Here is a 22,894-nt window from a genome sequence, read left to right as displayed (position 1 = left end):
CTAATCATACTTCTTCTTAAACACTAAATATTAGCTTAATTATTTTTTGTAGGTGCAGCTATTGCAATGCCAGATGTAATTTAAGAAATCATCATCCTCCCTCAGCAGCCACACAGCAAGCAGTCCCAGTACTGAGGAGTTCACATTAAAAGAACAAGCAGTCAGCAGGCAAAGAAACACCTTCATGAGCAGAGAACTGATTTGCAAGTTGTCAGGCCTTGATTAGCAACCACATCTACAGAATGTCCGCTTACTGTTCTCCTCTACCAGATAAAATTGTCTAATGTTGTTTAGGTTAAGGTTTGCTCTGTAAGTAGCATTACTGATTTGCACACATACAAGCTTGTTATTTAAGTTTAAGTAGAATATGTGGGCCTTGAAATCATCACTTACACGCCCCATGTGGAATAAGCTGCAAATGTTGTTATACATCTTTCTATGTGTGTAATCAGAGGAAAAAAAAAATACTGAAATTCCTAGGTAGGTCTGAAATGTGAGAACTCAAAATACAACTTTAGAAGTCCCTTCTTTCATGTGGTCCATATACTCAGTTTGCTGAGAAGTGCCATCATCCTTGAATGGGACTCTCACAGCAACATGGAGATACTTGCATTCAGTGTAGCTGAACTGGGACTTAGCAATTAGTAATTTGGCAACCGGAAGATCTGTTGAAGATGTTTTTTTAAAGCAGGCACATCCAGGGCGCCTATAGCCTCATTGCCATCACACACCAGATACGATGTTGGCATCTGCTGTAGACATATGTACGTAGGTTTATGCAGGCTATAACCCTGAAAGAGCTATAAAACCACACTCTGTGATTGCCTGGGCACTAGAATCAACAAACAGTTTGTCTTCTACCAAATCTCAACTGGAAGTGTTTTATCAGTCTTTAAAAAGTATAGTTTTTCACGATAGGAACAGGCTAACGTGGAGAAAATTAAGTTGCTTAAATAGGTCTGATGCAGACAGATAGTACAGCACTCTCCATGCCTTTGGTGAGTGCCCAAACTGCAAATGTCATATTGCCCAAAACATCAAAAGATCGAAATAAATCAGTCATCTAAAGAAATCAAGGGAAAACATAGAAAAAGCGAGATAATTTTTCTGTTCTATGAGGAAAGAGTAGACGATCACATTGGGTAACATCATGAAGAAGAGATGTATTTTTTTCATTAGCAGTACCTCTTTCTCCCTTTATAATTTTATAAGCAAAGCAATGCTCCTCCACCACCTTCATGTAAGAGTCTCAGACTGTTATGCCGTGAAGAGTGGGCAGTGGCAGATGTTAGGCCTCTACTGATGGATTTTCTTCACCTTCACTAAATTGATTCAAACTTCCTAGGAGAAATCTGCAAGGCTCTAGTTCTGCACAAGAATTATTTAAGAAAAAAAAAGACTTATTTTGTTAAATGAACAACCTGACGTGTCTCCTTCTTCTCCATTTGCACAGAGGGCCCTGCTACATGGTTACTGTTATTTTATTTTAAGGTCAAGTAGTGCCTAGAGCACATAACTACAGTAGGTCTGTCATGCTACCTGCCTGTTGTAAACCAGTCCCAGCCTCACAGGGAGCATCTTTCTTTTCATCCTTGGCACACCTATCAGTAACTATCCTAACTACAGGTGAACATCCTTTCAGACCTCTCTCAAGAGGTCTGAATTCACCATGAGGTTGAGGATACCTGCAGCCTTGCTCCACATTTTGTTATTCACCAGTACAAGAGACATCAACCAGAGCAAGTTGGAGAAAGATGAAAAGCCTGCTAAATTAAGACATAGCGGAAGTTTTCAGGGTTAAAGCATTCAGCCTCTTCCCAAATATCTTTATTTAAAAGGCTGGGTGACTGCTTAGTGTTGAAACAATTACATATTGTACTGTCTTCCAGGTTCCAAAATTGGAATATATGCAGAAGCTTAAAATGTAGACACGTTGACAGGGATTTTCAAAGCAGACTAGAGGATTAAGAATCATTTTCTACTAAAATTAGTGGAAGACAATGTCAATCATTTAGACTGCTTTTTAAATGAGCATTAAATTTCATCCTAGGAACTGCTGACTACTAGGTTTAATGAATACTGTCTCTTCTGCATGCTACTTGCCAGGCAAGGCATTTGTACATTAGAGGTGTGAGACATAAAGGTGATTTCCTAATTAGCTGCACACCAGAGATACTAGTTTAATGGTAATCTCATCTTGAGTGAGGCTTGTATGTGGTATGCAATATAATGTAAAACAGTTCTCCAATTTGTACTTTATAATGTTAAAGTATAAAAGAACATAATTAGAGTGACATGAATAGGAAGTTAGTGGAACTTGCATTTTCCTCAGGAAGCCTGATTGTGATTTTTCTCAGCATCTACTGCTGCTGTCTGTAGCACTAGTCTTTAAAAAGCATTAGAGGGAATAGTACATACTTGCAGTGGCCCTGAGCAAGGAACCACTTGAGATATCTTTCCCATGAAAGGGACGTCACAGTGTGCTTGTGTGCCTTTGAGTTGAACCCTGGAAGTGGGACCATGGAGGAGAAACAACAGCTTAATGATGCTTGGAAGAAATCACTTGCACATATGCAAGGCAGTGGCTTTGCATAATATATACCGCGTGTTATGCTGGTTCAAAGCAAACTCTTGGCACCTTGTGGCTGCCTGAGGCTGTGAAAATCTTAATGAATTCCCTAGCTGACAACAAAAGTTGGATGTACCAATTCGGGCGTAGACCGATCCAAAATTTGTATTAAACTTCCAGCATGGATCCAGCAAGTAGCCCATAATTTTTTGCCTCTGCTCCTTCTATGTGACTCTGCCACAATCTGAAGCAGAGGCCAAAATGCCAGGAGATAATTTCTGTGCGGAAGGTTTCCAGTTTTTTCAGGTCAGAGGACCAGAGACAGGATACCTCCTAAAAATCTGTCATTAGGGGGTCCTTTTTTTAGGGCTGGCACCACTAGCTAGCAGGCTTAAAGGCTACATGCCAGGTCTCTGGAGAATTTCAGAAAGATGGGCTGTGATAAGTAGACCTGACTCTGATCTGACTTGCTCCTCCTTCAAAGTACTGTTAGACCCCTTTCTTGAATGGATGGATTTAACTCCTCTTCATCAAAGAGATAATATCAAAATTCCAGCTCTTTCATTGCTGTAACATGTTGGAGTTGAGGTGGACTGATCTGAAACGCCCATTGTTAAATTACGGCCTTGATGCAGACAAGCTGAAGACACCTCTCTGGGCAGCCCCTCTGCAGAGCAGGCAGGCATGCTGTCATAAGTTTCCTGGTTATTTAACCTTAGCTGAACGCTTGTCATCAACAAAAGCTGCCCTTGTAGGCTGGAGTGAAATCCTTATTACTTTTTTGGCGTTACAAATCCAATGCCAATCTTCTAGTCCTTCTTTGAGGACTCTGTTAGGACAGGAGACCAAACTGAGAAGGGACTAGAAGGTATGGAGCCAAAAAGGGTGTTGAAAAAGGAGGTATAAAGTTACCTTTTTGTCATATACGGGCGAATGGAAGCAAAGGTCACACAGTCACCAGAGCAGCAATAAAAAAAAAATATTCAGATTCTGGTCCCAGTTACCTTCTGGGGCAGTAGTTTATTGTCACCTCTTCTATAGCTTTTGCCTGTTGGGCTGCAGGTAACTTTCTTTTCCTTACTGTCTCGCTTCTGAAGCAAAATGCAGTGCACTAACACAAACCTCAGCAGTAAATATTTTGCAGGTTTTAAGGGAGTATCATTTCAGCTATGTACTGTATGTAAAGGATGATCAGCAAGCACAAGAACAGAAATAAATGTTGCTAAAAGCAGCTTTCCTGCTACAATCTGGGTTGTTTGAACAGAAAGCAGAAACACGCCAGAATCTACAGGAACGAAGTTCTAGTTTCTAAATCCAATATAAAAAAATGTACATTTTTTTCTTCTTTCTCTTGGTAGATTTGAATAGCCAAGCCAGTCCTAAGGCTCAAGTGGGGCAAGAGTCTCTTCACTATCAGCATTAAAGTTGTCAGGATCCATGAAACTCAGTGTCACAAAATGTTTCTAGTAAGGGGGATAACACAAGTCCTGGTGTACATGTGAATCTCGGCTCATTCACAGCTACAGAGGGATATGCAGCTCAGAGGTGGTGACCTACTTCAGTGGCATCATTCTGCTGACAGAATAGAAATTTTTTAAAACTCCCTTTTTAGTGAAGAGTTGTCCTATTCACAGATACACCTCTGTCCTGCACTGTAGTGTTGGGAGTACTACATGCTCTTGTCACCCCTCTCTGCCCCAGCTGGAAGTGTCGAGGGAGGCACTGAGAACAGAAAGGGGAAGGTAAGGATTAACCAGGATTTTCTTATTGTGGAATTTCAGAGAGCATAAAGGAAATTGGGAAAGGTTGCCTCACGTTTCTCCTCTGCAGGTCATCCAATCCCCCTCTGCTCCCCAGGAGCCAGGCTAGGCTCCTGCAGCAAGGCTGGGTAAGGTGGTTGCGGTGCCAACAACCGGTACCGAAACCGCAGGAGGAGATAGGCTGCTTCCTCCACCTGGAAAGCTTCAAATAATCCCAGCTAGCCAGGAGAGGAAAGAAGGGAGAAAGATGAAATGCCTACATCATTTCTTCTTGTTTTTCTCTACTGCAAGGAAAGTTGCTGCAAACAGGATCTCTGGGTTTACTGACCTGCAGGCTTTGACAGGGCTTTCTTCCTTAATTACTGACAAGGTCTGAAGGTGTTGAATAAACTTCAGGCTAACACGAGGCTGTTTAAGCATGGCAGGGGGGCTGGCAGGAAAAGAGGTCATACGAGAGCCATTGGTCTTGTCCCGGCTACCAGCAGAATCACTTACAAGCAACTGTTTGCGGACAACAGACATGATGTGGCCAGGAGACCTCTGCTGCGGAGCCTCTTGAGGGCCCCTTCCAGTCATAGTATCTGGTGGCCCATTGAGATGAAGTATCCCGCTGCTGGTGTGACCGCATGGAGACCCCTCTGATCAGAGGACTTCTCAGTGCAAGCTCCCCATCGCTCCAGAATGAAACCAAGCAAACATGGAAAAACTTAATAGGCTGCACTTATTAATAAATGATGGCTTACCTATTCATAACCTTGCTGTCTTGGGAAGGTTTAAAACAAAGCTCTGTGCTCTAGCTTTTTATTTCTCAAACAATTCCATCTCCTGCTGCTTCAACTCCATGTCTTAATAGCAAGTGGCAAAAGCGAAACAGCAGAAAAAGGGAGGAGGAAACAACTTCAGTTAAACCATGTCTGATATAAAGATTTTTTTCAATGAAGAAAGAATGATCTTGCACACTTACAGAACTGGACTTGGAGGTAGCGGTTGAGCTCTGCGACTGTCCTGTTCCACTTCAGGCATATCACTTATGGTTTCCCCATCTGCGTTTCCCAGGTGTGAACTGCTGCGGGAGGTAGAGGGGAGATTTCCCAGACTTTGCTTTTCCTGTGGGTCGGGCTGGTTTTCCCACCATGGGCTGTGCCCATGAAACCCTGAATGAAAGGCAGCGGGGGATGAAGAAGGCGTACTGGTGCTAGCATTTGCTACCCTGCAGCACAGGGGTGAGGGCACATATTCGGGTGTTCAGCCACTTGTCACTTTCACCACTGCAAGTCATGACTAGCAGCAAACCGGGCACCCCCACCACCAGCCACCCAGAGTGGGTGTGCAAGGGCTTGGACACACAGCCCCCACCATGCAGCCACCGCTTACTGGGTTAACACGTCCAGGTGGGATGAGGACAACTGTCCCAGGGTGATGGCTCATTGGGAGGGGGGTGCCTGAAGTGCAGCTCACAGTGGTGATGTTCCAGGTGGCCCAAGCACAACCCCTGGTGCTGCAGCCACTCTGCAACCCCAGCAAGCAGCCTGGGTATGGGAGAGAGAAGGACAGCAAGAGACTGTTGTCTGACGAGGCTGAGAGCCCCAATTAAAACTGCAGATGGAGTAGCCTCTCCTGGAAGTGTCAGATGGTGCCGCTGCCAAAAATTTCCAAGGCTGCGTTGTGCGAGACGCCGTGTTTGAGGGAGTCCAAAAAGTCAGCATGGACAATGGGCTCAGGAATCTAAAAGTTTAGACGAACTTTTCATTCCTGGCCTATTTTAATATAGCATCCGAGGCCAGAGTCTGGTAAGGAAGATAAAAAACAGATTAATCAAACCTCAGAATTTCAACTTAGATGAAAATAATATGGTTCAAATATGCCCTAGGGAGGAATGCTTGACAATAGTGAGGATGCCAGAACAGAGTTAGTGCAGCACAATGCAACATGCTGGCATGTGGTAATTTTAAGAGCCAGAAGTATCTCCTCTTAAACAATCTGAAATGCAAATGTGAAGCCTGTTTTCCCTCCTTGCTCTGTGTTTTCTTGACAACCGCTGCCAGGATCCAACCACTAACTTGTCACCACAGAAATATGTCGATGCATTTGCAATGGCTGAGGCGTTAATCCCGACCTCCATGTGCATGCTCCCCGTGTGCCTTCCTTTTGCAGTCTTCAGGCCAAAGCCTGGTTTCTTAGACTGATTCAGTCCTACTAACAGCTGGGAGGATGGGAAGCCAATGATTTTACCCCAAGGACAAGATGCCCAGCATCATGCAGAAGGGTTCTGGTTGCATGCACGGCAATGGCAAAAAAACCTGCTTTGTCAAAAGAAAAGGAAAAAAAAAGAGTTGTCAAAAAACAAACACAGGTGATTTAAAGTAGAACCTTTCCTAAACCTGCTCAGCTCCATGGCAAGGACAAGAACCTGATTTCCACCACACAACTAGTCTGTCTCATTAAAAGTTCAGGCTACTCATAGCTCAGAGTGCTTTCAGGATCCTCTCCAGCATTGAGCAGGGACTACAGATTGTTCCCTACACTCTTTTCCAAAGAAATGAAAATAAAAATCTGTTTTGCATGGAAATAGGATGCAATTCACATATTATTAAGATGTAGCAGTTTTTGCTCTTTTAAAAATTGTAGTGAAAAGAACAGCCATTTAAGTGACATTTGAAAAATAATAGGGACATTTTTCCTTTCTTCTTCATTGCTAGCTACCAAACAAAGTATATTAAAATACTTTTTCCCTCTTGCTGGCCTACTATTCTAGAATCTTCTTTCTCCTCCCTACACCCTCCAAGCCCTCTTGTTTTCCTACTAGCTTCAAAATCTGGAAATACTACCCTGCCCTCCTTCCCTAAAAGTGAACCAAAACAAATATCTGTGAGGCTTAACACAATTTCCTATTTTTTATTAAAGTTCCTTACCAACGTAGCAAAATGTTATGGAAACAAAAATCTTAACCAACATGGATGAAAAAGTGTGAAAAAATGGACTGGGTGGTTGTTTTGTTTCATTTAAAGCTGCCTTCACTAACCAAACGTCCGTAGGGGCTGTCCCCTGCAGACTCTGCCGTGACCAGTAAGTCACCTCATAAAGGTCATTTCACCTGGGTGTGCTCTGTGAATTGCCTGGGTGAAGGATTCTCACCTCACTGCATCACAGGTGTATATAAAACCATATATACAAAAGAAAGGCACTGTAGGGAAACTAGTGACTATTACTATTGCATGAGTCCCAGCCTTTCCTCCGCATTGCAAGTCACCAGCAAGAAGCTGCTCCGCTGGTCACGCATCCTCTGTCATTCCTGTACAATCGTACAGGGTGGGCTGCTACAGCAGAGCTGATGCACATTTCCTCGGAAAACAAAGCTGAAGAGGGGTGCAGAGCCCTGCAGCATGTTTTGCTGGGGCTGGGAACGTGCCAGCACTCACTGGCATGCACTCTGCTTACCCTTGACCTGCAACAAGCACTGCAGTTAAACAGGAGAGATGATAAACATGGGGCGAATACCGGGTCCAGCTCCGCTGCAGTTACTGTGCTTCATGAACTGTCTCGACATTTTGTGTCAGAAATGAGATGCACACGTGCACTTTTATATACCACTGCCTTGAATTCACTTAAATGCTTTGCGGAGTGGATGCCATGCGGAAAGAAAGAGGGGATGGCCTAATGTGGTGCATTTCACACACCACTTTGGCAGCATCTAATGTGAATACAGGTCGTGGAGTGAATAGGTTGCCCGCCCCAGCTCCAGTTGGCACTGGGGCAGACCCTTGCCTTTGCTGGATATAGCCTGTAGTAGAATTCCTCCCCTGGGCAAGGCTTAACAGCAAAATATGAGAAGGGTACTGAAGGCATTTAATTGCATAGCTTGCAAGTCTTAGTAGGAGTTGCCCATGTATGTTCTCAGTGCACGTGTGGGAGTATAAATGTCTGGATCCTGTGTGACGGGATATTTCAAAACCAGCTGTAGTAATATAAGCAGCAATACATGGACATTTATGTGGTGACTGAAAACAAAGAAGGGAGGTTTTGAAGAAAAACAAGCTGAAAGGAACCAAATAAGCTACAGGACAGACGCCATCCAACAAATTACTCAAAGCTGGAAGATGAAGGAGTATCCCAGTTTAAGCTGGAACCGTTGCATTTCCCCTAGCTGTGAGCCCACCCCAACACCCACTTACAGATTCTGTCTCATTTGGGATACAGCAATAAAACTTTGCCTTTTGGCCACAGAGACTCTCAGAATTATATAATGTTCCGCGAGTTCCCCATACAACAAAAGACCTCTTTCACGGAGTCAAAGCTAAGCAAGAAGTCGCTCTGACATGCCATCATGAGACAAGGAGGTTGGGCACCAGTAAGGGAAATGGGACCAGGAGGTGGAAACATTTGAGAAAGCAGCTGCCTTGAAAAGTAGCTTGCAGCAAGTAGCACATCCTGGAGCTGAACATGGGATGGAGGTAGAGGATGACTGGGAGAGGTCTCAGATGACTGAGATGGGGTGCCAGCAGGGAGGTAAAAAGCCAGGCTGGGTGGCACACAAAAGGGCAACCACAGAGGAAGCAGGGTGACCTCCAGACTGCTTTCCTCCCAAGATCAGGGACTTTGCCTGCCTTATGAGCATGAGGTTATTAAACCAAGATGATACGCTGCAAAATGCAGTTCAGCTCCTGCGTGCAGGATGCTATGCTCAGCCCCCGCCCAGCCCTCCAGCCGGCACAGTGGCCCTCCCAGCTCGTGGGCATCCCTCCACCCAGGCAACCCTGTGCTCACCCATGCAGTAGCACCCTGTGGGACTGGGCTGGGAGAGACCGGAGGGCTTCTTTGCTCTTTATGAGAACACAGAGCAGATGGAAGATATTCACACTGAGGGTGGTGAAACACTGGCACAGGTTGCCCAGAGAGGTGGCAGATGCCACATCTCTGGGAACATTCAAGGTCAGGTTGGACGGGGCTCTGAGCAACCTGATCTGGTTGAAGATGTCCCTGCTCATTGCAGGGGGGGTGGCCTAGATGGCCTTCCAACCCAAACCATTCTGTGATTCTATGACCATACAAAAAAAAAAAAAGGAAATGTGAGGAGGTTGCATGGAAAACTGAAGCGACGCTTGAAATCAAGGACACCTTTACAATACTGGCTCAGGCTTCCCCTCCCCACCTGCCTCCCTCCCTATTTACAACGCACCTGGGGTCTTCAGTCAGGCTGTTGTTACATACAGCTTTGTCACTTTTCTGATGTCAATACCGTGCTTTAATGCGCAACGCACGTACAGGGTGCATGAACACCTTCCCTCCCCCCCCTCCCCCAGCCCCCCACGCTCGTCACCGCCGCTCTTAAAGGCTGCCCTGCAGCAGCAGCCTTTCGCGGCTGCCTTCAGGAGCGGCCGTGCCCTCCCTCCTCCTGCCGGCACCGTCCTTTCCCTTGGCCAAACCTGCTTTCACTCGGGGCCGCTGCCGGCCTGCCTGCCCGCCTGCCTGCCTGTCCTCCTGCCTGCCCGCCGTCCTGCCTGCCCGCCGGCCCGCCCGCCCGCCCGGCGCAGCGGGCGCTGGCCGCGCCACGTGCCGGCGCCCTTCCCGCCGCGCCGCCGGCCGCGGAGGTGCGCTGGCGCGGCTGGCCGCCCGCCCTGCTGCAGCCCTGCGGGCCTGGGGGGCTGTGCGCGCCGCTGATGTCGAGCTCCTGTGGTGACCCAGCGCCCCATAGGAGGAGCAAATGAGCTGAGGACGTCAACGCAAAAAATTATAGCCATGCGAGCCATCCCTGCGCTCAGCTGCTTGGAGAGCGCGTACATGGCTTGTGTGACAGCCACAGCGCACGGGAGCAGCAATGAAATGCAGTTAGCAATACAGCTGGGAGACAGGCAGCGAGGCAGGCGCTGGTCCAGCGACTGAAATGATCCTACCGTGAGCCAGCCTGCGGTGCCTTCAGAAGTGGCCGACTACTACACAGGAGCTCGGCTTTCTTTGCGATTACTCCAGTCCCCCCGGGTGACTGCAGCGTGTGCTCTGCGTTGGTTTGGCTTGCCTTTTTGTCACACCCCCCCCCCCCCCCGTCTGCCTCTCTCTCCTCCCGTGTCCTTCTCTCCAGGATGGCGGAAGCGGAGTTGCACAAGGAACGGCTCCAAGCCATAGCAGTAAGTCGATTTTCGTTTTACTTGCTCTTTTCGCCGACGTCGGCGGGTCGCGGGGAGAAGGGGGGCCCCGGCGCGGAGGCTGGGAAGCGCCCGCAGGGGCTGGCGTTCGCGGAGTCGTGCGTGGAGCTCCCCGCTCGGGAAGCGAGTGGTTAAAAGTCTGGTTTGCAAGGATTTGGCGGAGAAAGACGGCTCTGAGGAAGACCACTGGGCTGACACGTGCAGAAAGAAAAATGTGAATGCACAGTGGCACGCTTAAAAGATTGATGATGGAGAAGAAAAGGAGTAAGTGGGGAGGAGGGGAGATTGCGGGAGAAAATCGGTACTCGCTGAAAAGATCTTTTCTCACGGTGGGAGCGTTAGCGTAGCTGATGAAGAAGTTAAACAAAATGATCTGCGTGCAGGGTGGCTTTTACTGCAGAAAATAATGGTGGTATTACCGATTTTTAAGACGATCGAATACCAACACTGCATTACCAAGATTGTGTCATTATTTGATCTTCTGGTTAAACTGTCACCTCAGCTCCATAGCTGAGCACATGCTTTCAGACAAATTTCCTGCCGAGTTGCATCCTGCCAGGGGTAAAGTCTAGGCAGGATTTTGCCCCATTTTATTTAAAACTTTTGTTTTGACGTTTAGTACCATAATTTAAGGGTGAGCGATGGCTCAGCTGGTGCGGACCTCAGAGGAACGTGGGCAGCGGCACCTGGTGAGGACTGGGCCTGGGTGTTTTGAAACCACCGTCATCCCGGCACGCAGAAACTGCCAGATCATCTTCGTGCACGGCACAGGCGCCGTGTCAAAAGGCCTGTGTTTCCGTGGGCGCGTCCAGCCCCGCACAGCCTGCCCTTGTTCCAGTGACACCCAGCTCTTCTTCTTCTTCCCCACGGCTGGGATGCTGCTGCAGCTGCGCCCGTCCCGGTCGGCTGGCACGGTGCGTGCCGGGGACCGTGCAATGGGAGGTCTGAGGGCGAATGATGGAAGATGGCAGAGCCCGCATGGGTTTTACGTTCCCTTTCGCGGTTCCACCAGTGATCAACAGATGCTACGTGTTACTGTGCCGGCAGAGATTACAGATTTCCTTTGTAGTGAGAGGAATGGCTGCTTCTGCTGCTGCTGCTGCTGCCGTTGGAAGCTGTTTTCTTTTAAGTCTGCTATTCTGCTAATAGACCCTTGGAGATTTAAAATAACCAGATGTAAAATAAATAGATAGGGTTTTTTTTTCTCTCTTTAAAATATTTCCTGAAAAAGAGCAAATGATACCATTTGATATGGCGGGGGGGTAATATATCCATTTAATTTTCAGGCAGCAGAAAGTAGATGCGTATTTTTAAGCTGGTTCACAGTTTTCTGTCAGCGTAGGCATGGCCAAATCTCCAGGTGGAAACACTGGGAACATTCCCCAGAGGCAACCCTTGCCACTGCCTCTGGTTTGGGACTCCTGTACGGCAGAACCGTACTGCAGAGCTGCTCTGCGCATTGCTGTGGTGCATAGCTCGGAAAAACTTCCATCTCCACATTTAGAAAAATGGTTTACGGTGCTGCTGCTTCTTTGGACCACTATGTAACAGAAAACCAAGCAGCACCCTTTTCCACTCCATGTGATGTGCTTAAACCTTTCACCAAAGTAAATCAGATGCTCTGCTTCTTGGTGCTTTGCATTTCACACCGATGAGGCCATTATGGATGTAGAATTACTACCTGGTGTAGTGCAGCTTTTTAGAGTAGGTTTATGCTGGTATGAGAAAAGGCCTTGAGAAATTTTCTGTAGATATTTCCTTTTGGGTTTCTATTTCTGGCAACAAATAAAAGATAGCATAGTAATGTATGCAGTGAATTAGATTGAAAGAATTTTACTTCAGCACCAAAAATATTCAGCCTTATTTTAAGCTTGAAGGTGGGTCCATGAACTGACTTGTTTGCTTACCCACTCTGCAGAGCAACAGGTTTTCTGTATAAGCTTGTTTGTTAGGTAACTTTTCTCCTGTGCTTGGGCTGCTGGAAATGGTTGTCAGAATGCAGAGAAGTTTATTTCCAGTGTACACTTTGCTCCATCAGGATGAGTAACATGACACCAGTTAGGCATTTCTCTTCTGCCACCAGTTGTCTAAAATAAGGTCCATCCTTGAAAGTGGCATGACCTTTCTTAGAAGAAGAAAAAGGTGGCATTTTGTTTCAGCTTGGTGTTTCCTCTGTTTTAACAAGCTGCATGCAGTATCTCACTCGGATGAGCAGAAGCTTACACCAGTACTCTTCAATCAAGCTGGTTAAATGCTAGGCTTATAGAAGGAAATCCATTTACCGTTGGGACTTCTACACACTGTTGCCTCTACATTCGTGCTTGCTTCCATAAAAAGTGCAGCAAATGAGCTTGCCAGGAAGACAGGCAGAGTAAATTTTAAGTGTGCATCACTGAGTATTTAAGGAAAACAAAATTCAAATGTGGAAATATGAATATTTGTACCACAAGGCTGACACCTCTTGAAGAGTTTGATTTTGTACTTTTGTACTTTGTTACTCTGACTCATCACAGTTTTAATATATGCCTGTCTGGCACAGAGGCAAGTGTCATGGGAAGAGGAAAAAAGGGGTCTAACTGTTAGGACATTAATCTAAACCTTGGTGAACATGAGTTAGCCACTTGTTTTGCCAGCAGCAAGTACTTAGCCTCTCTGTGCATTCATTTTCCATCTGTAAATTGTGAATAATGCTCTCTGCCCTTGTCTCAGAGAGCTGTTAGGGACGCATGCAAGATTGAAGAACTTGGATGCTATTGTATACCAGGGCAAGAAAGAGCTAAATAAGCCTTTTAAAAATAGAATGTGTGATTCTAAAAAAAAGAAGCTTTAAATGTGTATGTTTTAATGCCATTGCACATGCTTAAGCTTGTGATTTTCAGATCTTTCTGTTCGGAAGTTTTGTGAATTTTTGTAAAATTCACAAACTGACTATAGCAAGACTCAAAACACTGTGGCAGTCTGTTTTGAGAAATGGGTGATGCAAGACAACTGCTAAAAGGTGGAACCCAATTCTCTCTGCTCAGGAGGAGAAAAAAACCCATAAACTCTGTCCTGGGGCAGTCCTATGGTGGCCAAGAGCAATTGGTTTTCTGATCTTTGCTTGAGCAGAGGTCACATCACATCTCCCCACTTGGGTACCACGCGTGCCTCAGTCAGAGTCTGGTAAACCCTTCTGTCATGCCACACTGCTCTTAACATTGCTTTGAGCCTGACCCTAAGTCACCACAGCACTGCTGCTCTACCACCGATGGAACCAAGTGGTGACCACCCTGAGCGCTGTGGGAAGATGCCTTGCAGGAGGCAACCATCAGGTTAAAAGAGGAGTTCAGAAGCTGTCCTCTCTGAGATTGTTCCTATAGCACGCTTCAGTGCTTGCGTCTGCTTTTTTCCTGATGGGGGTCATAGGTAAAATTTGGGGTGAAAAAGGAAGCATTTTTGTGGCTTTAAAAAATATGCACTCCTCAGGAGTTTGGAATGCAAATAGTCCTGGAGGAAGCAGGCTCGGTAGCCAGAGGACAGGTGAGCTGAGTTAATTTGTCACATTTTAGATAAATAAACTGTGTCGCTCTGCAATTTATTATACGCCCCCCTTCTCTATGACTGCAGAGATCGCCATCAGCTCGTGGTCTAAACATAGACAAGCATTTATGAAATGTAAATATTTTCCGTCGCTTAGCTAGCAGTTATAAAGCTGGGAAGTGGGGGCGTTGACTATGTATTGGTGCATCTGGGGTACAAATGTGCATATGATGCAGTGAATATGTTGCCCATGTATCCGGTGAATTAAAGGCAATCTTTGAAAGACAGCACTGAGAAGAAATCATCTGCTAGAGCAACAACCAGCGCAGGAGCTGGAGGAGCTTTTCGGGTCATGCACAAGTCCAAGTGGGACATTGATACAGTGGGAAGCTACTAAAATGTACTGATTTCCTAGCAAGTAAAAACAACAGTAATGGTGGTTACTGCTTACCAGTGCCCAGCTCTTGAGAACCAGTAGCTCAGTGAAGTAATAAAGAAAAGTAAGTATTGACATTCAAGTAGCCATGTCAAAGATACCTCTGGTCGAACGAGACCATTCTTGCTTTTTCTATGAGATTATGAGTTTTATTGAGCTGGATCTAACATTACTTAAACGTCATCAGGTGTTTGACTTAGTATGACAGGACACTGTTGTTTAAAAATAGCCCCCTCCTCTATCAGTGGTATCTGCCTTGGATTAAGGACTGGGTAACTGACTGGTCTCAAAAAGTTGCTGTTAGGGAGACTGCTGAACAGAGCCTTGTTCCTTGAGAGCAAAGGCAAGGGGGGGCTTATAGGAGGCAGCTTTTCAAGGCTTGAAGATGTTCTCAGGCTTGAAGATGTTCTCTATCAGTACTTTGATGTAAACAAAAAATCAAAATTGATAGTGGGCAGGTAGTGTAAGGAGTGGTGGAGGAGTCAATACAAGGACAAAAAGCAGCCCTGCAGAGTTGGTAAATGGGGTCCGCCATTTAAAGAAGTCCTTCACACCGATATGCAGCTGGTGCCGGATTGTGCATTCAAATAGAAGGGGGTACAGGGCCAGCATCACAGAAGAGGGCTCTGCAGTCTAAGCAGTGCTGCCTTTCTCAAGGGACAAGTGTGAGAGATAATTCAACAGGGATGAGGAGGGGATCCTCGTCCTGCAAAGGAGATTAGTTTCACACCAGTTGAACCTCTACCAGGTGAGGTTTTAGAATTCTCCCAAAAGGGGGGCAGGTGCATGTATGTTTACATACAACACTGCACCAATTTTTTCATCAGGTCTTTGAGAACAGTAATACAATTATCTTTTGGAAAGATAGTACCAGTATAGTTTCAGTACCACAACTGCTGGTAACCTAGGTATTCTACATTTCTGGATTGGACACTCAGCAGCTGCAGTGAACATCATGTGGTGTCCATAAATTCTGGAAAGTTTATTGGCAGAAAAGCCAATATCTTCCCCCCCCCCCCATTCACCTATTATGCATTACCCCACAAAATTAAAACTCATGACTAGTAGATCTCGTCCCCAAGGTCATTTTTCTGTAACATTTCTCCACAATTTTTGTGAGTCCTTCCAGAGAACATGGTAAATTAGGATCACATTAGGATCTCTGGTGTTGGGGATCACATAGAAAGATATGGCAAATTCATTTAATCAACAATTTACTGTTGCTGTGATGACTTAAAACATTAGTTTCCCATGACTTCAGTTAGGAAGTAACATTTTTGTCCTTAAAGTTAAACACATGATCAAATCTCTCTGAATTCAGTTGTTATCAGACCTAAGCCCTGCAGCAAAAAAAGGGCAGCAAGATTTGGAAAGCATAAGCAGGCTAGGACTTTTCTGCTTGGAAAATTGGTGAGTGAGAAGAATTTGCCAAAGTCTATAAAGTCATGAGTGTTATGGGTAGGGAGAATAAGGAAATAGTACTCACACCTTCTGGCAAAGGAGTTAGTAGGTATCTAAGGAGGGTAGCAGTTGTGGACAAAATAAGCCTAAACAGACATTCTTCCTAAAATGAGTTGTTAAGCTGTAGAGCCCCTCTCCCCAGGATGTGGTGGATGCTCAGAGTGCACCTGGGCTTGAGGAGAACCTTGGCATGCTCATGGAAATGGAGTCCATGAAGAACTTTCTCATTAGGTAGAAGTAATTTTTGAGTTGCAAATTACTAGAGGCTGGCAGAGAAGTTTTACATGTGTTTACCATGCTCCTGAGGTCGTCTGCTGTAGACACTGTGCTAGAATGGAGCGTAGGCTAGGTAGTCTGATGCGGTGCAGCCATCTTGTATACTCAAACACGTTCCTGGAGTAACCATATCTTGAAGTGCTTTCATGAGTTTTGGCACTAAAGAAACTGCCCTCGCAATTCATCGTGAAGCTCATTTGAATATTGCTGCTACATAGTTTAATCAAGTTTTTCCATTCCCTTTTTTTCCTTATTATCCTATTTGCAGTTGTATTGACAGCTGTGATTAATCACAACCATTCCTCTGCCATCTCATTCCTCAGCAGTCTTAACATCCAAGTACCTGAAATATAAAATCTCCCTGTAGTGTAGCTGTCCTCTTATATTCTGAGCGGAAAAAACTTGGGGGCTAGTGAGACCAGAGTACCCTGTGGTGAGGAAGACCTGGTGGGGTTAGAAGAAGTCTGTAACCTGCTGCAGATATTTTCAGGAATGGGTTTAGTATGTGTAAACTAGAGATTATCACAAACTAAATCTAAATAAGGTCTGTATTGTGAGCACCGTATGAACCTGTGAGGTTCCTGTGAACCTCAGCGGGAATCAGTCATGGGAGGGGAGGTTTTATGTTTGCATTTGCTGTAAAGGATGAAGAAAGTTTTCCCTGCAACACAAGTCTGCAGCCCTACCCTGGACTGCAGCAATGTTGTAGTCTGCTTCATGGCAGACCTTGCACAGAGAAACCCATATGAGTGCAGTTGTATCTTGTCTTGAGTTCTGGAGCATATAAAACACTGGGAGTTCATGCACAGCGTAAGAAATGTTATGGCCATTGCCCATTCTAAGCCAAAAAAAAATGCCTATGATGTCTGAAAACTAAAATTAATGTCTTGGGTTTTATCTGTATTGTTGCTTCAGGAATGTTTACATGACAGCAAGAGAAGCGGAAATATGATGAAAAAATATTGCTGTCAAGGTATCAGTGAAAACTAGGAACAAATAGAAACCAGAAACCAACTTGCTCTTGAGAAATTTCTAGACAGTCTCCAGACTTACCCAAACTGAACTGTTTAAATTTAGAATTGTTTCCACAGCACATTCCTAGCCCTTAACACATCACCAGCATCTCTTGAGCACAGACAAGGAGCTGAGATACTGGATTTCGTTTTGTACCTTTCAAATTATGTTTTGCAAAAGAAATTGAAAATGGGTGAAAGGTTTTTGTGATTTTGTTGTTGTTAAATCACTGGTAGAGTAAAATAGTTGCAAAACATTTACGTTTTTGGAAACTGTTGAACAGCTCTAGTCTAGAGTGTAACTTTCAGGACACACGCCGCACGCGGTGGTAGCAGTGGAGTAGATGTCGTCAGAGGTGAGACTTCAGGATCTACATGCCGTGCTAAAAGTGATGGGTAGCTGGGATGAGGGTGGGATGAGGATGGAAGGGGGTGCACAGTGATGCTCAGTCTCTCCACCAGCACTCTTGCTTTTCCAGGAACCTCTCCTGGTATCAAACTCCTTACCCGGTTTACAAATACTGTTTTATCCTTGTATGGAATGAAGTGTGTTCTTTCATCAGCTGGATCCTTGCAAAGTACAGCCACCAGCAAGACGGCTGTTCTGCAGCGTGTGTTTGGGAAAGCACCAGACTGTGCATGTGTAGTAAATTGTGAGGACCCACAGAGGTAATAGTTAGCTTCTGAGCCTCTTTGTGAGTGTGTCTGGAGGAACTTTGGAAAGATTTCAGTATATTTGTTTATCCACAGGGGAAATGAAGCTCAGGCAAGGGATTTGTTTGCCTCTTTCACCAGCAAACCCAACAGAGCCATGAATTCACAGAATCATTAAGGTTGGAAAAGACCTTTAAGATCATCAGGTCCAACCATCAACCCAACACCACCATGCCCACTAAGCCATGTCCTGAAGTGCCATGTCCACATGTTTTTTGAACACCTCCAGTGACAGTGACTCCACCACCTCCCTGGGCAGCCTGTTCCAATGCTTGACCACCCTCTCCGTAAAGATATTTTTCCTAGTATCCAGTCTAAACCTCCCCGGTGCAACTTGAGGAAATTTCCTCTCATCCTATCATTAGTTACTTGGGAGAAGAGACCAACACCCACCTCACCACAACCCCCTTTCAGGTAGTTGCAGAGAGTGATGAGGTCTCCCCTCAGCCTCCTCTTCTCCAGACTGAACAACCCCAGTTCCCTCAGCCGCTCCTCATAAGTCTTGTGCTCCAGACCCCTCACCAGCTTCATTGCCCTTCTCTGAACAAGGTCCAGCACCTCAGTGTCCTTGGAGTGAGGGACCCAAAACTGAACACAGGATTCGAGGTGCGGCCTCACCAGTGCTGAGTACAGGGGCACGATCACTTCCCTACTCCTGCTGGCCACACTATTGCTGATACAGGCCAGGATGCTGTTGGCCTTCTTGGCCACCTGGGCATACTGCCGGCTCATATTCAGCCGTCTTTCAACCAGCACCCCCAGGTCTTTTTCTGCCGGGCAGCTCTCCAGCCACTCCTCTCCAATCAATCCCATGCTTCTTTATATAGGTAGGATGACCTTGAAATGTGAACTTAAACCTTGCCCTCTCTCGAGTGGCACGTGTGCACGTGCCGTGTGTGCTGAGGCACTGCTTGGACCGAGGATGCCTTTCAGGAGCAGGACTGGGGACCGTGGGGATGCTACATCTGCCTCTGGTCGTAATTTCCCTGGCACAGAAAAGCCTCTTCTGTTGCGAATTCTGACCTGAGAAAGCCACGTGCTTGCAAGGGTTAACATCGCCCGATGGGTCCGGTGGCAGTGGAATGGGTATGGCCTTTTGGCAGTTGCACACCAGACCTGCCTAGCTCTCGACACACAGATGCTTTTTGTTACTTAGCCGGCTCGCAGCGAGGTTAGGCGCTGGAGGCGTGTAAAGCTTTCTTCCTCTTTGCCAGTAAAAACAAATGCTCTGTGTGCACAAAAAAAGGCCAACAACCAGTGCAGTTTGGGGAGCTCTTTTTGGAAGAAGACAAACCTGCTCTCATCTGTGAGTTGCTGCCCTTTCCAGACGGCGCAGAGCTCAGGCTGTGGATTTAGGCCGTGCTTGGATTGTTTTAATTTGAGCTGCCAGCGTCATTCCCCAGGACCTACAGACGACAGGCAGCAGGGTGGGGTTCGGCCCCTCTGCAGTGCCTGGTAGTAGAAGCCACTGACAGCCGGCTGAAGATTTGGGACAGCAGAGGTGTGCTCAGATTTTAAAAAACAAATGCCTTGAAAGAAAGCCCTGGGTTTACCAGCAGAGGGCTAAATAAAAGGTGCTTTCCAGCCTTCTGGGGACATGTCATCGTCGGCTGCTGTGCTTCAGCCATGTTCTTTTGCCGTGCAGAGTTGCCAGCAGCACTGCGGTAGAAGGAAGTAACCTGGGCAGGTAATGGCTAAGGAGCCCCTATTCGGGCGTTGAAAATTGCAGACAGAAATTAGAAGCCCGATTGCTGTGTAATTTATTGCTAGAGGAGGAGGAGTGAGCAGCCCGTAGTGCTCGCTGCAGAGTCACGCAGCTGCCGTCTCCTTAGGGCAGCAGCAGGGGCGAGCGCAGAGCCGAGGCGCTGGGGAGCGGGTCACGGTGCTAAACGCAAGCGTCTCGCCATTAACCAGCTGAGTGCCGCGCGCTGCGGCCGGCGCCAGACCGGCTGGGCTTTCCCAGTGGGCTTCCCAGAGGGAAGGGGGTTGGAGTACTAGTACGCGTACACGTACACACGTACGCACACACACACGTTAGCCTCTCATGGAACAGGTCTGCACCACACCATGTGTCAGGTTCTTGGAAAAACTCCCGCTGACATCCGTAGGTTTTTAAAGGATTCCTAGTCATCCAACTGGTTCCCCTTTGGAGCGTAAAGCAACCGTTTGGCATCCAAGGTGTCGCTAATTTTACAGTAACTGCAGCATAGGGGACTGGGTTGTCTCATACGCTGGCTGTGGTACAAAATTACTATCTTGGATGTGTTGGCAAGTTCTGGCAGCGCTGTGCAGATAGGACAGTGTTTGGGAGTTAATCCCTTATCTATTTTGAATTCCTACCTACAGAGACATAAAAAGTAAGGCTTGGTTGCTAACACAGTATTTGTTCTTAATAAATATGAGCATATGCAAGCGCTTGCTGCACTTTAGAGGAGCACTTTAGAAGGCTGATTCATTTCCTGACATTTCAAGCTGCATCTTTAAGACCACTCCTTGAGGTAGGGGTAACTGCTGAATTACGAATGTATATAAACTCATCTGAGCATCATGGTCAATTTAGTAAGTTGCTCCAGTTAAGGAAGTAACTTCTAACCATCCAGGGGAAAAAAAAATCTCCAGTTTTTAAAAAATGACCTAAAGAGCAGTCTAAACATGACATCTTTAAGAGCTATATTCCTGTATGAGTAAGACACTGAGAAATATCAGTTCCTTGTACTAAATATACACTTGTTGTTGCTGAAGTTTCAAAAAGTACAATATTTAGACTGAAATCCATATAGGATATCTCAAACTCATCTGTGAAATAGAGACCTGTTCATACTTTTCATGCTTTTCATTATTGCTAAATATGAGGAGCTTCCTCATGTCCAGAGGAAAAATAATAGAACCTAAGTGGTTTGCAGGTATTTTTGTCCTTATCATGTCTGACATTGCATAGAATGCTGAGCAGAGGTTTTGATTAAGATTGGTCTGACACTGAACAGTGCAGACCTCCTCCTCTGTGAATTTCTCAGCAATTCACAGGACTGAATGTCCCACAGAGGAGTTGTTCCAGAATCAATAAAGTTTCCAATATAGACAACTCTTTACATTAATGATGATTATTCTTTTCCGGGCTTTTAAAACAGCATAATAATTCATAATTAAGGACACAATGTCTCTTAAAGATTATTCCACTGCTGAGAAGGAGGGGATGGGTGACACTGCTGAATGGGAGACCTGGTAGGAGTTTCCTTTTACAACTCTGCGACAAATCTCAGGGCACTGTGAAGAATTCCCCTCTGCATTTGGCCCCTGACTCTTGGGACAGCGCTGCATCATCCTTCATTGCCTGAGAACTCAGCCCATGAAAGCAGTCCTGAAAAGCAGATATTAGGAAACAAGACTGGTATTTTGGTGGTCCAAGTAACTACAGTTGCAGTTTCTACTACATGTTGGTCTGTGACATTCTAGGGCAAGTCATCCATCCTTGTTTAGACACATAAAAGAACAGCAATAGTCTTTGGTCTCTGTTTCTTTGAAAACACATGTTCCTTGGTGAAATAAATCCCACTTACATTGATGAGGATAACACTGACCATGTGACTGTGGGCGTGGTAGGTGGCTGGCTGCAAGGCAATAAGGTCCAAAAAGGTCAGGTGGCCCTGGTTATATATTGTCACTATCTGTACGGGTTGGAGAGTGGTTTAACTGAGCTCCGTCCATGTGCTACTGAAGGCAGAAGTGATATTGGGCTGTGTGCTTCCACGAACTGCTGTGGCACCACTGAGCTCAATGACTATGAAGCCACATCTGCAGGGCTTGCTGCATGGTTCGTCCTGTGGCTGCAGGTGGCACACTGAGCCAGAGGAGGTTTCAATGAGAAGAAGGTAGACCTGGTTTCTCATTGGCGTTGTTGTGTTGGTCACATCTGTCTAGGTGAAACTAGCAGGTATAAAAGTGGCTGGAGAACTGAAGCAAGTATATACCAGCAATCAGCTGTCTAGGTGGAAAGCCTGAATCTGACCTTCTTCCAGTTCTAGACAGCGTTTCATGAACCTGAATCAGATAATGCAGCACAATTGCTGTATCTGTAACACGGGCTTCGCTGGAAGGGACTGTGAATGAACATGAATGTGAAAAAGAGTTTTAAATGGTACTGGCAGATTACTAGCCTTTTTCACATGGTGTCTTCAAAACAAATGAAGGATTCTTAACACCTAGTACTAATCAGTTGCTGGATAGCAGCTCTGAAGAAAAGATGAGAGGATTATAGTGCATAGTGCAGTGAACACTACTCAGCAATCTCATCTCTCATGGAAAAGGCCAACAGGCTGGTATATATAGACAGGAATGCTGTCTATAAGGGACATGAAACCATGCTGTGGTCAGACCCGTGCTGAATGTTAGTCTCCAAGAAAGACATGGACCAAATGGAGAAGAGTCCAGGAGAGCGAGGAATGATCAGAAGTGGAGGAAAATTACTTCTGAGGGAAGACAGAATAAGTCAGAGTTGTCTGTCCTAGTGAAGAAAATACTGAGCTTTAGCTTACCTCTTTTAAGGGTAGGAAAAACTTTCCATGTTCCTCCTAGGGTGGATCACCAGTATTTTTGCTGGCGCTCAGATGTTGCTCAGTCACCTAGTGATAAGTAGCTTACATATAAGGGGTTCTTCTGCAGCCAGTTTTCTTGCGATGCCTAGCACAATGTTTCCCTGAGACTTGACAGCCAACATATGGATGCTTGAAAACCCAGGAGAACAGTTTAATCCAACTGCAGTGAAAAAAGTCTGAAGCTGAGTTGGTTTACTTTGCATTTTGGATAGGCTAAGTGTGTGGCTAGTCAGTCACTGGAGTTCAGTTATGTTGGGTAACACGATCACATCCAAGTACACAAAATTACCTCTTTTGTTGGATTTAGACCACCAGTCCCTATACTCTTCTTCTGCAGTACGGCCTTGTGCTGCTCGCAACCAAGTTAACAGGAATTTTGCTGCTAGTTTCTGTGGTGAGCAGGAACAGAACCAT

The 22,894-nt window shown here is 45.8% G+C and overlaps 1 protein-coding gene across 2 annotated transcripts in view; it reads left to right on the top strand.

The window, feature by feature from the left end:
* Positions 1-10,406: 10,406 nt before the first annotated feature.
* LOC309415439 (paralemmin-1-like) overlaps positions 10,407-22,894 on the top strand; it is a gene marked incomplete at both ends in the record, with an annotated part of 130,051 nt that continues 117,563 nt past the window's right edge. For both annotated transcript variants that reach the window (XM_082012965.1, XM_082012964.1), the window contains one exon: positions 10,407-10,451. In XM_082012965.1, the coding sequence (XP_081869091.1) occupies positions 10,407-10,451 (45 nt within the window). The remainder of the gene's footprint in view (positions 10,452-22,894) is intronic.

Source organism: Phaethon aethereus (assembly GCF_964289735.1).
Source record: "Phaethon aethereus genome assembly, chromosome: Z".
NCBI classification, from domain to species: domain Eukaryota; kingdom Metazoa; phylum Chordata; class Aves; order Phaethontiformes; family Phaethontidae; genus Phaethon; species Phaethon aethereus.
The sequence above is the reverse complement of the archived record's forward strand: the minus strand, read 5'-3'. Positions and strand labels throughout refer to the sequence as shown.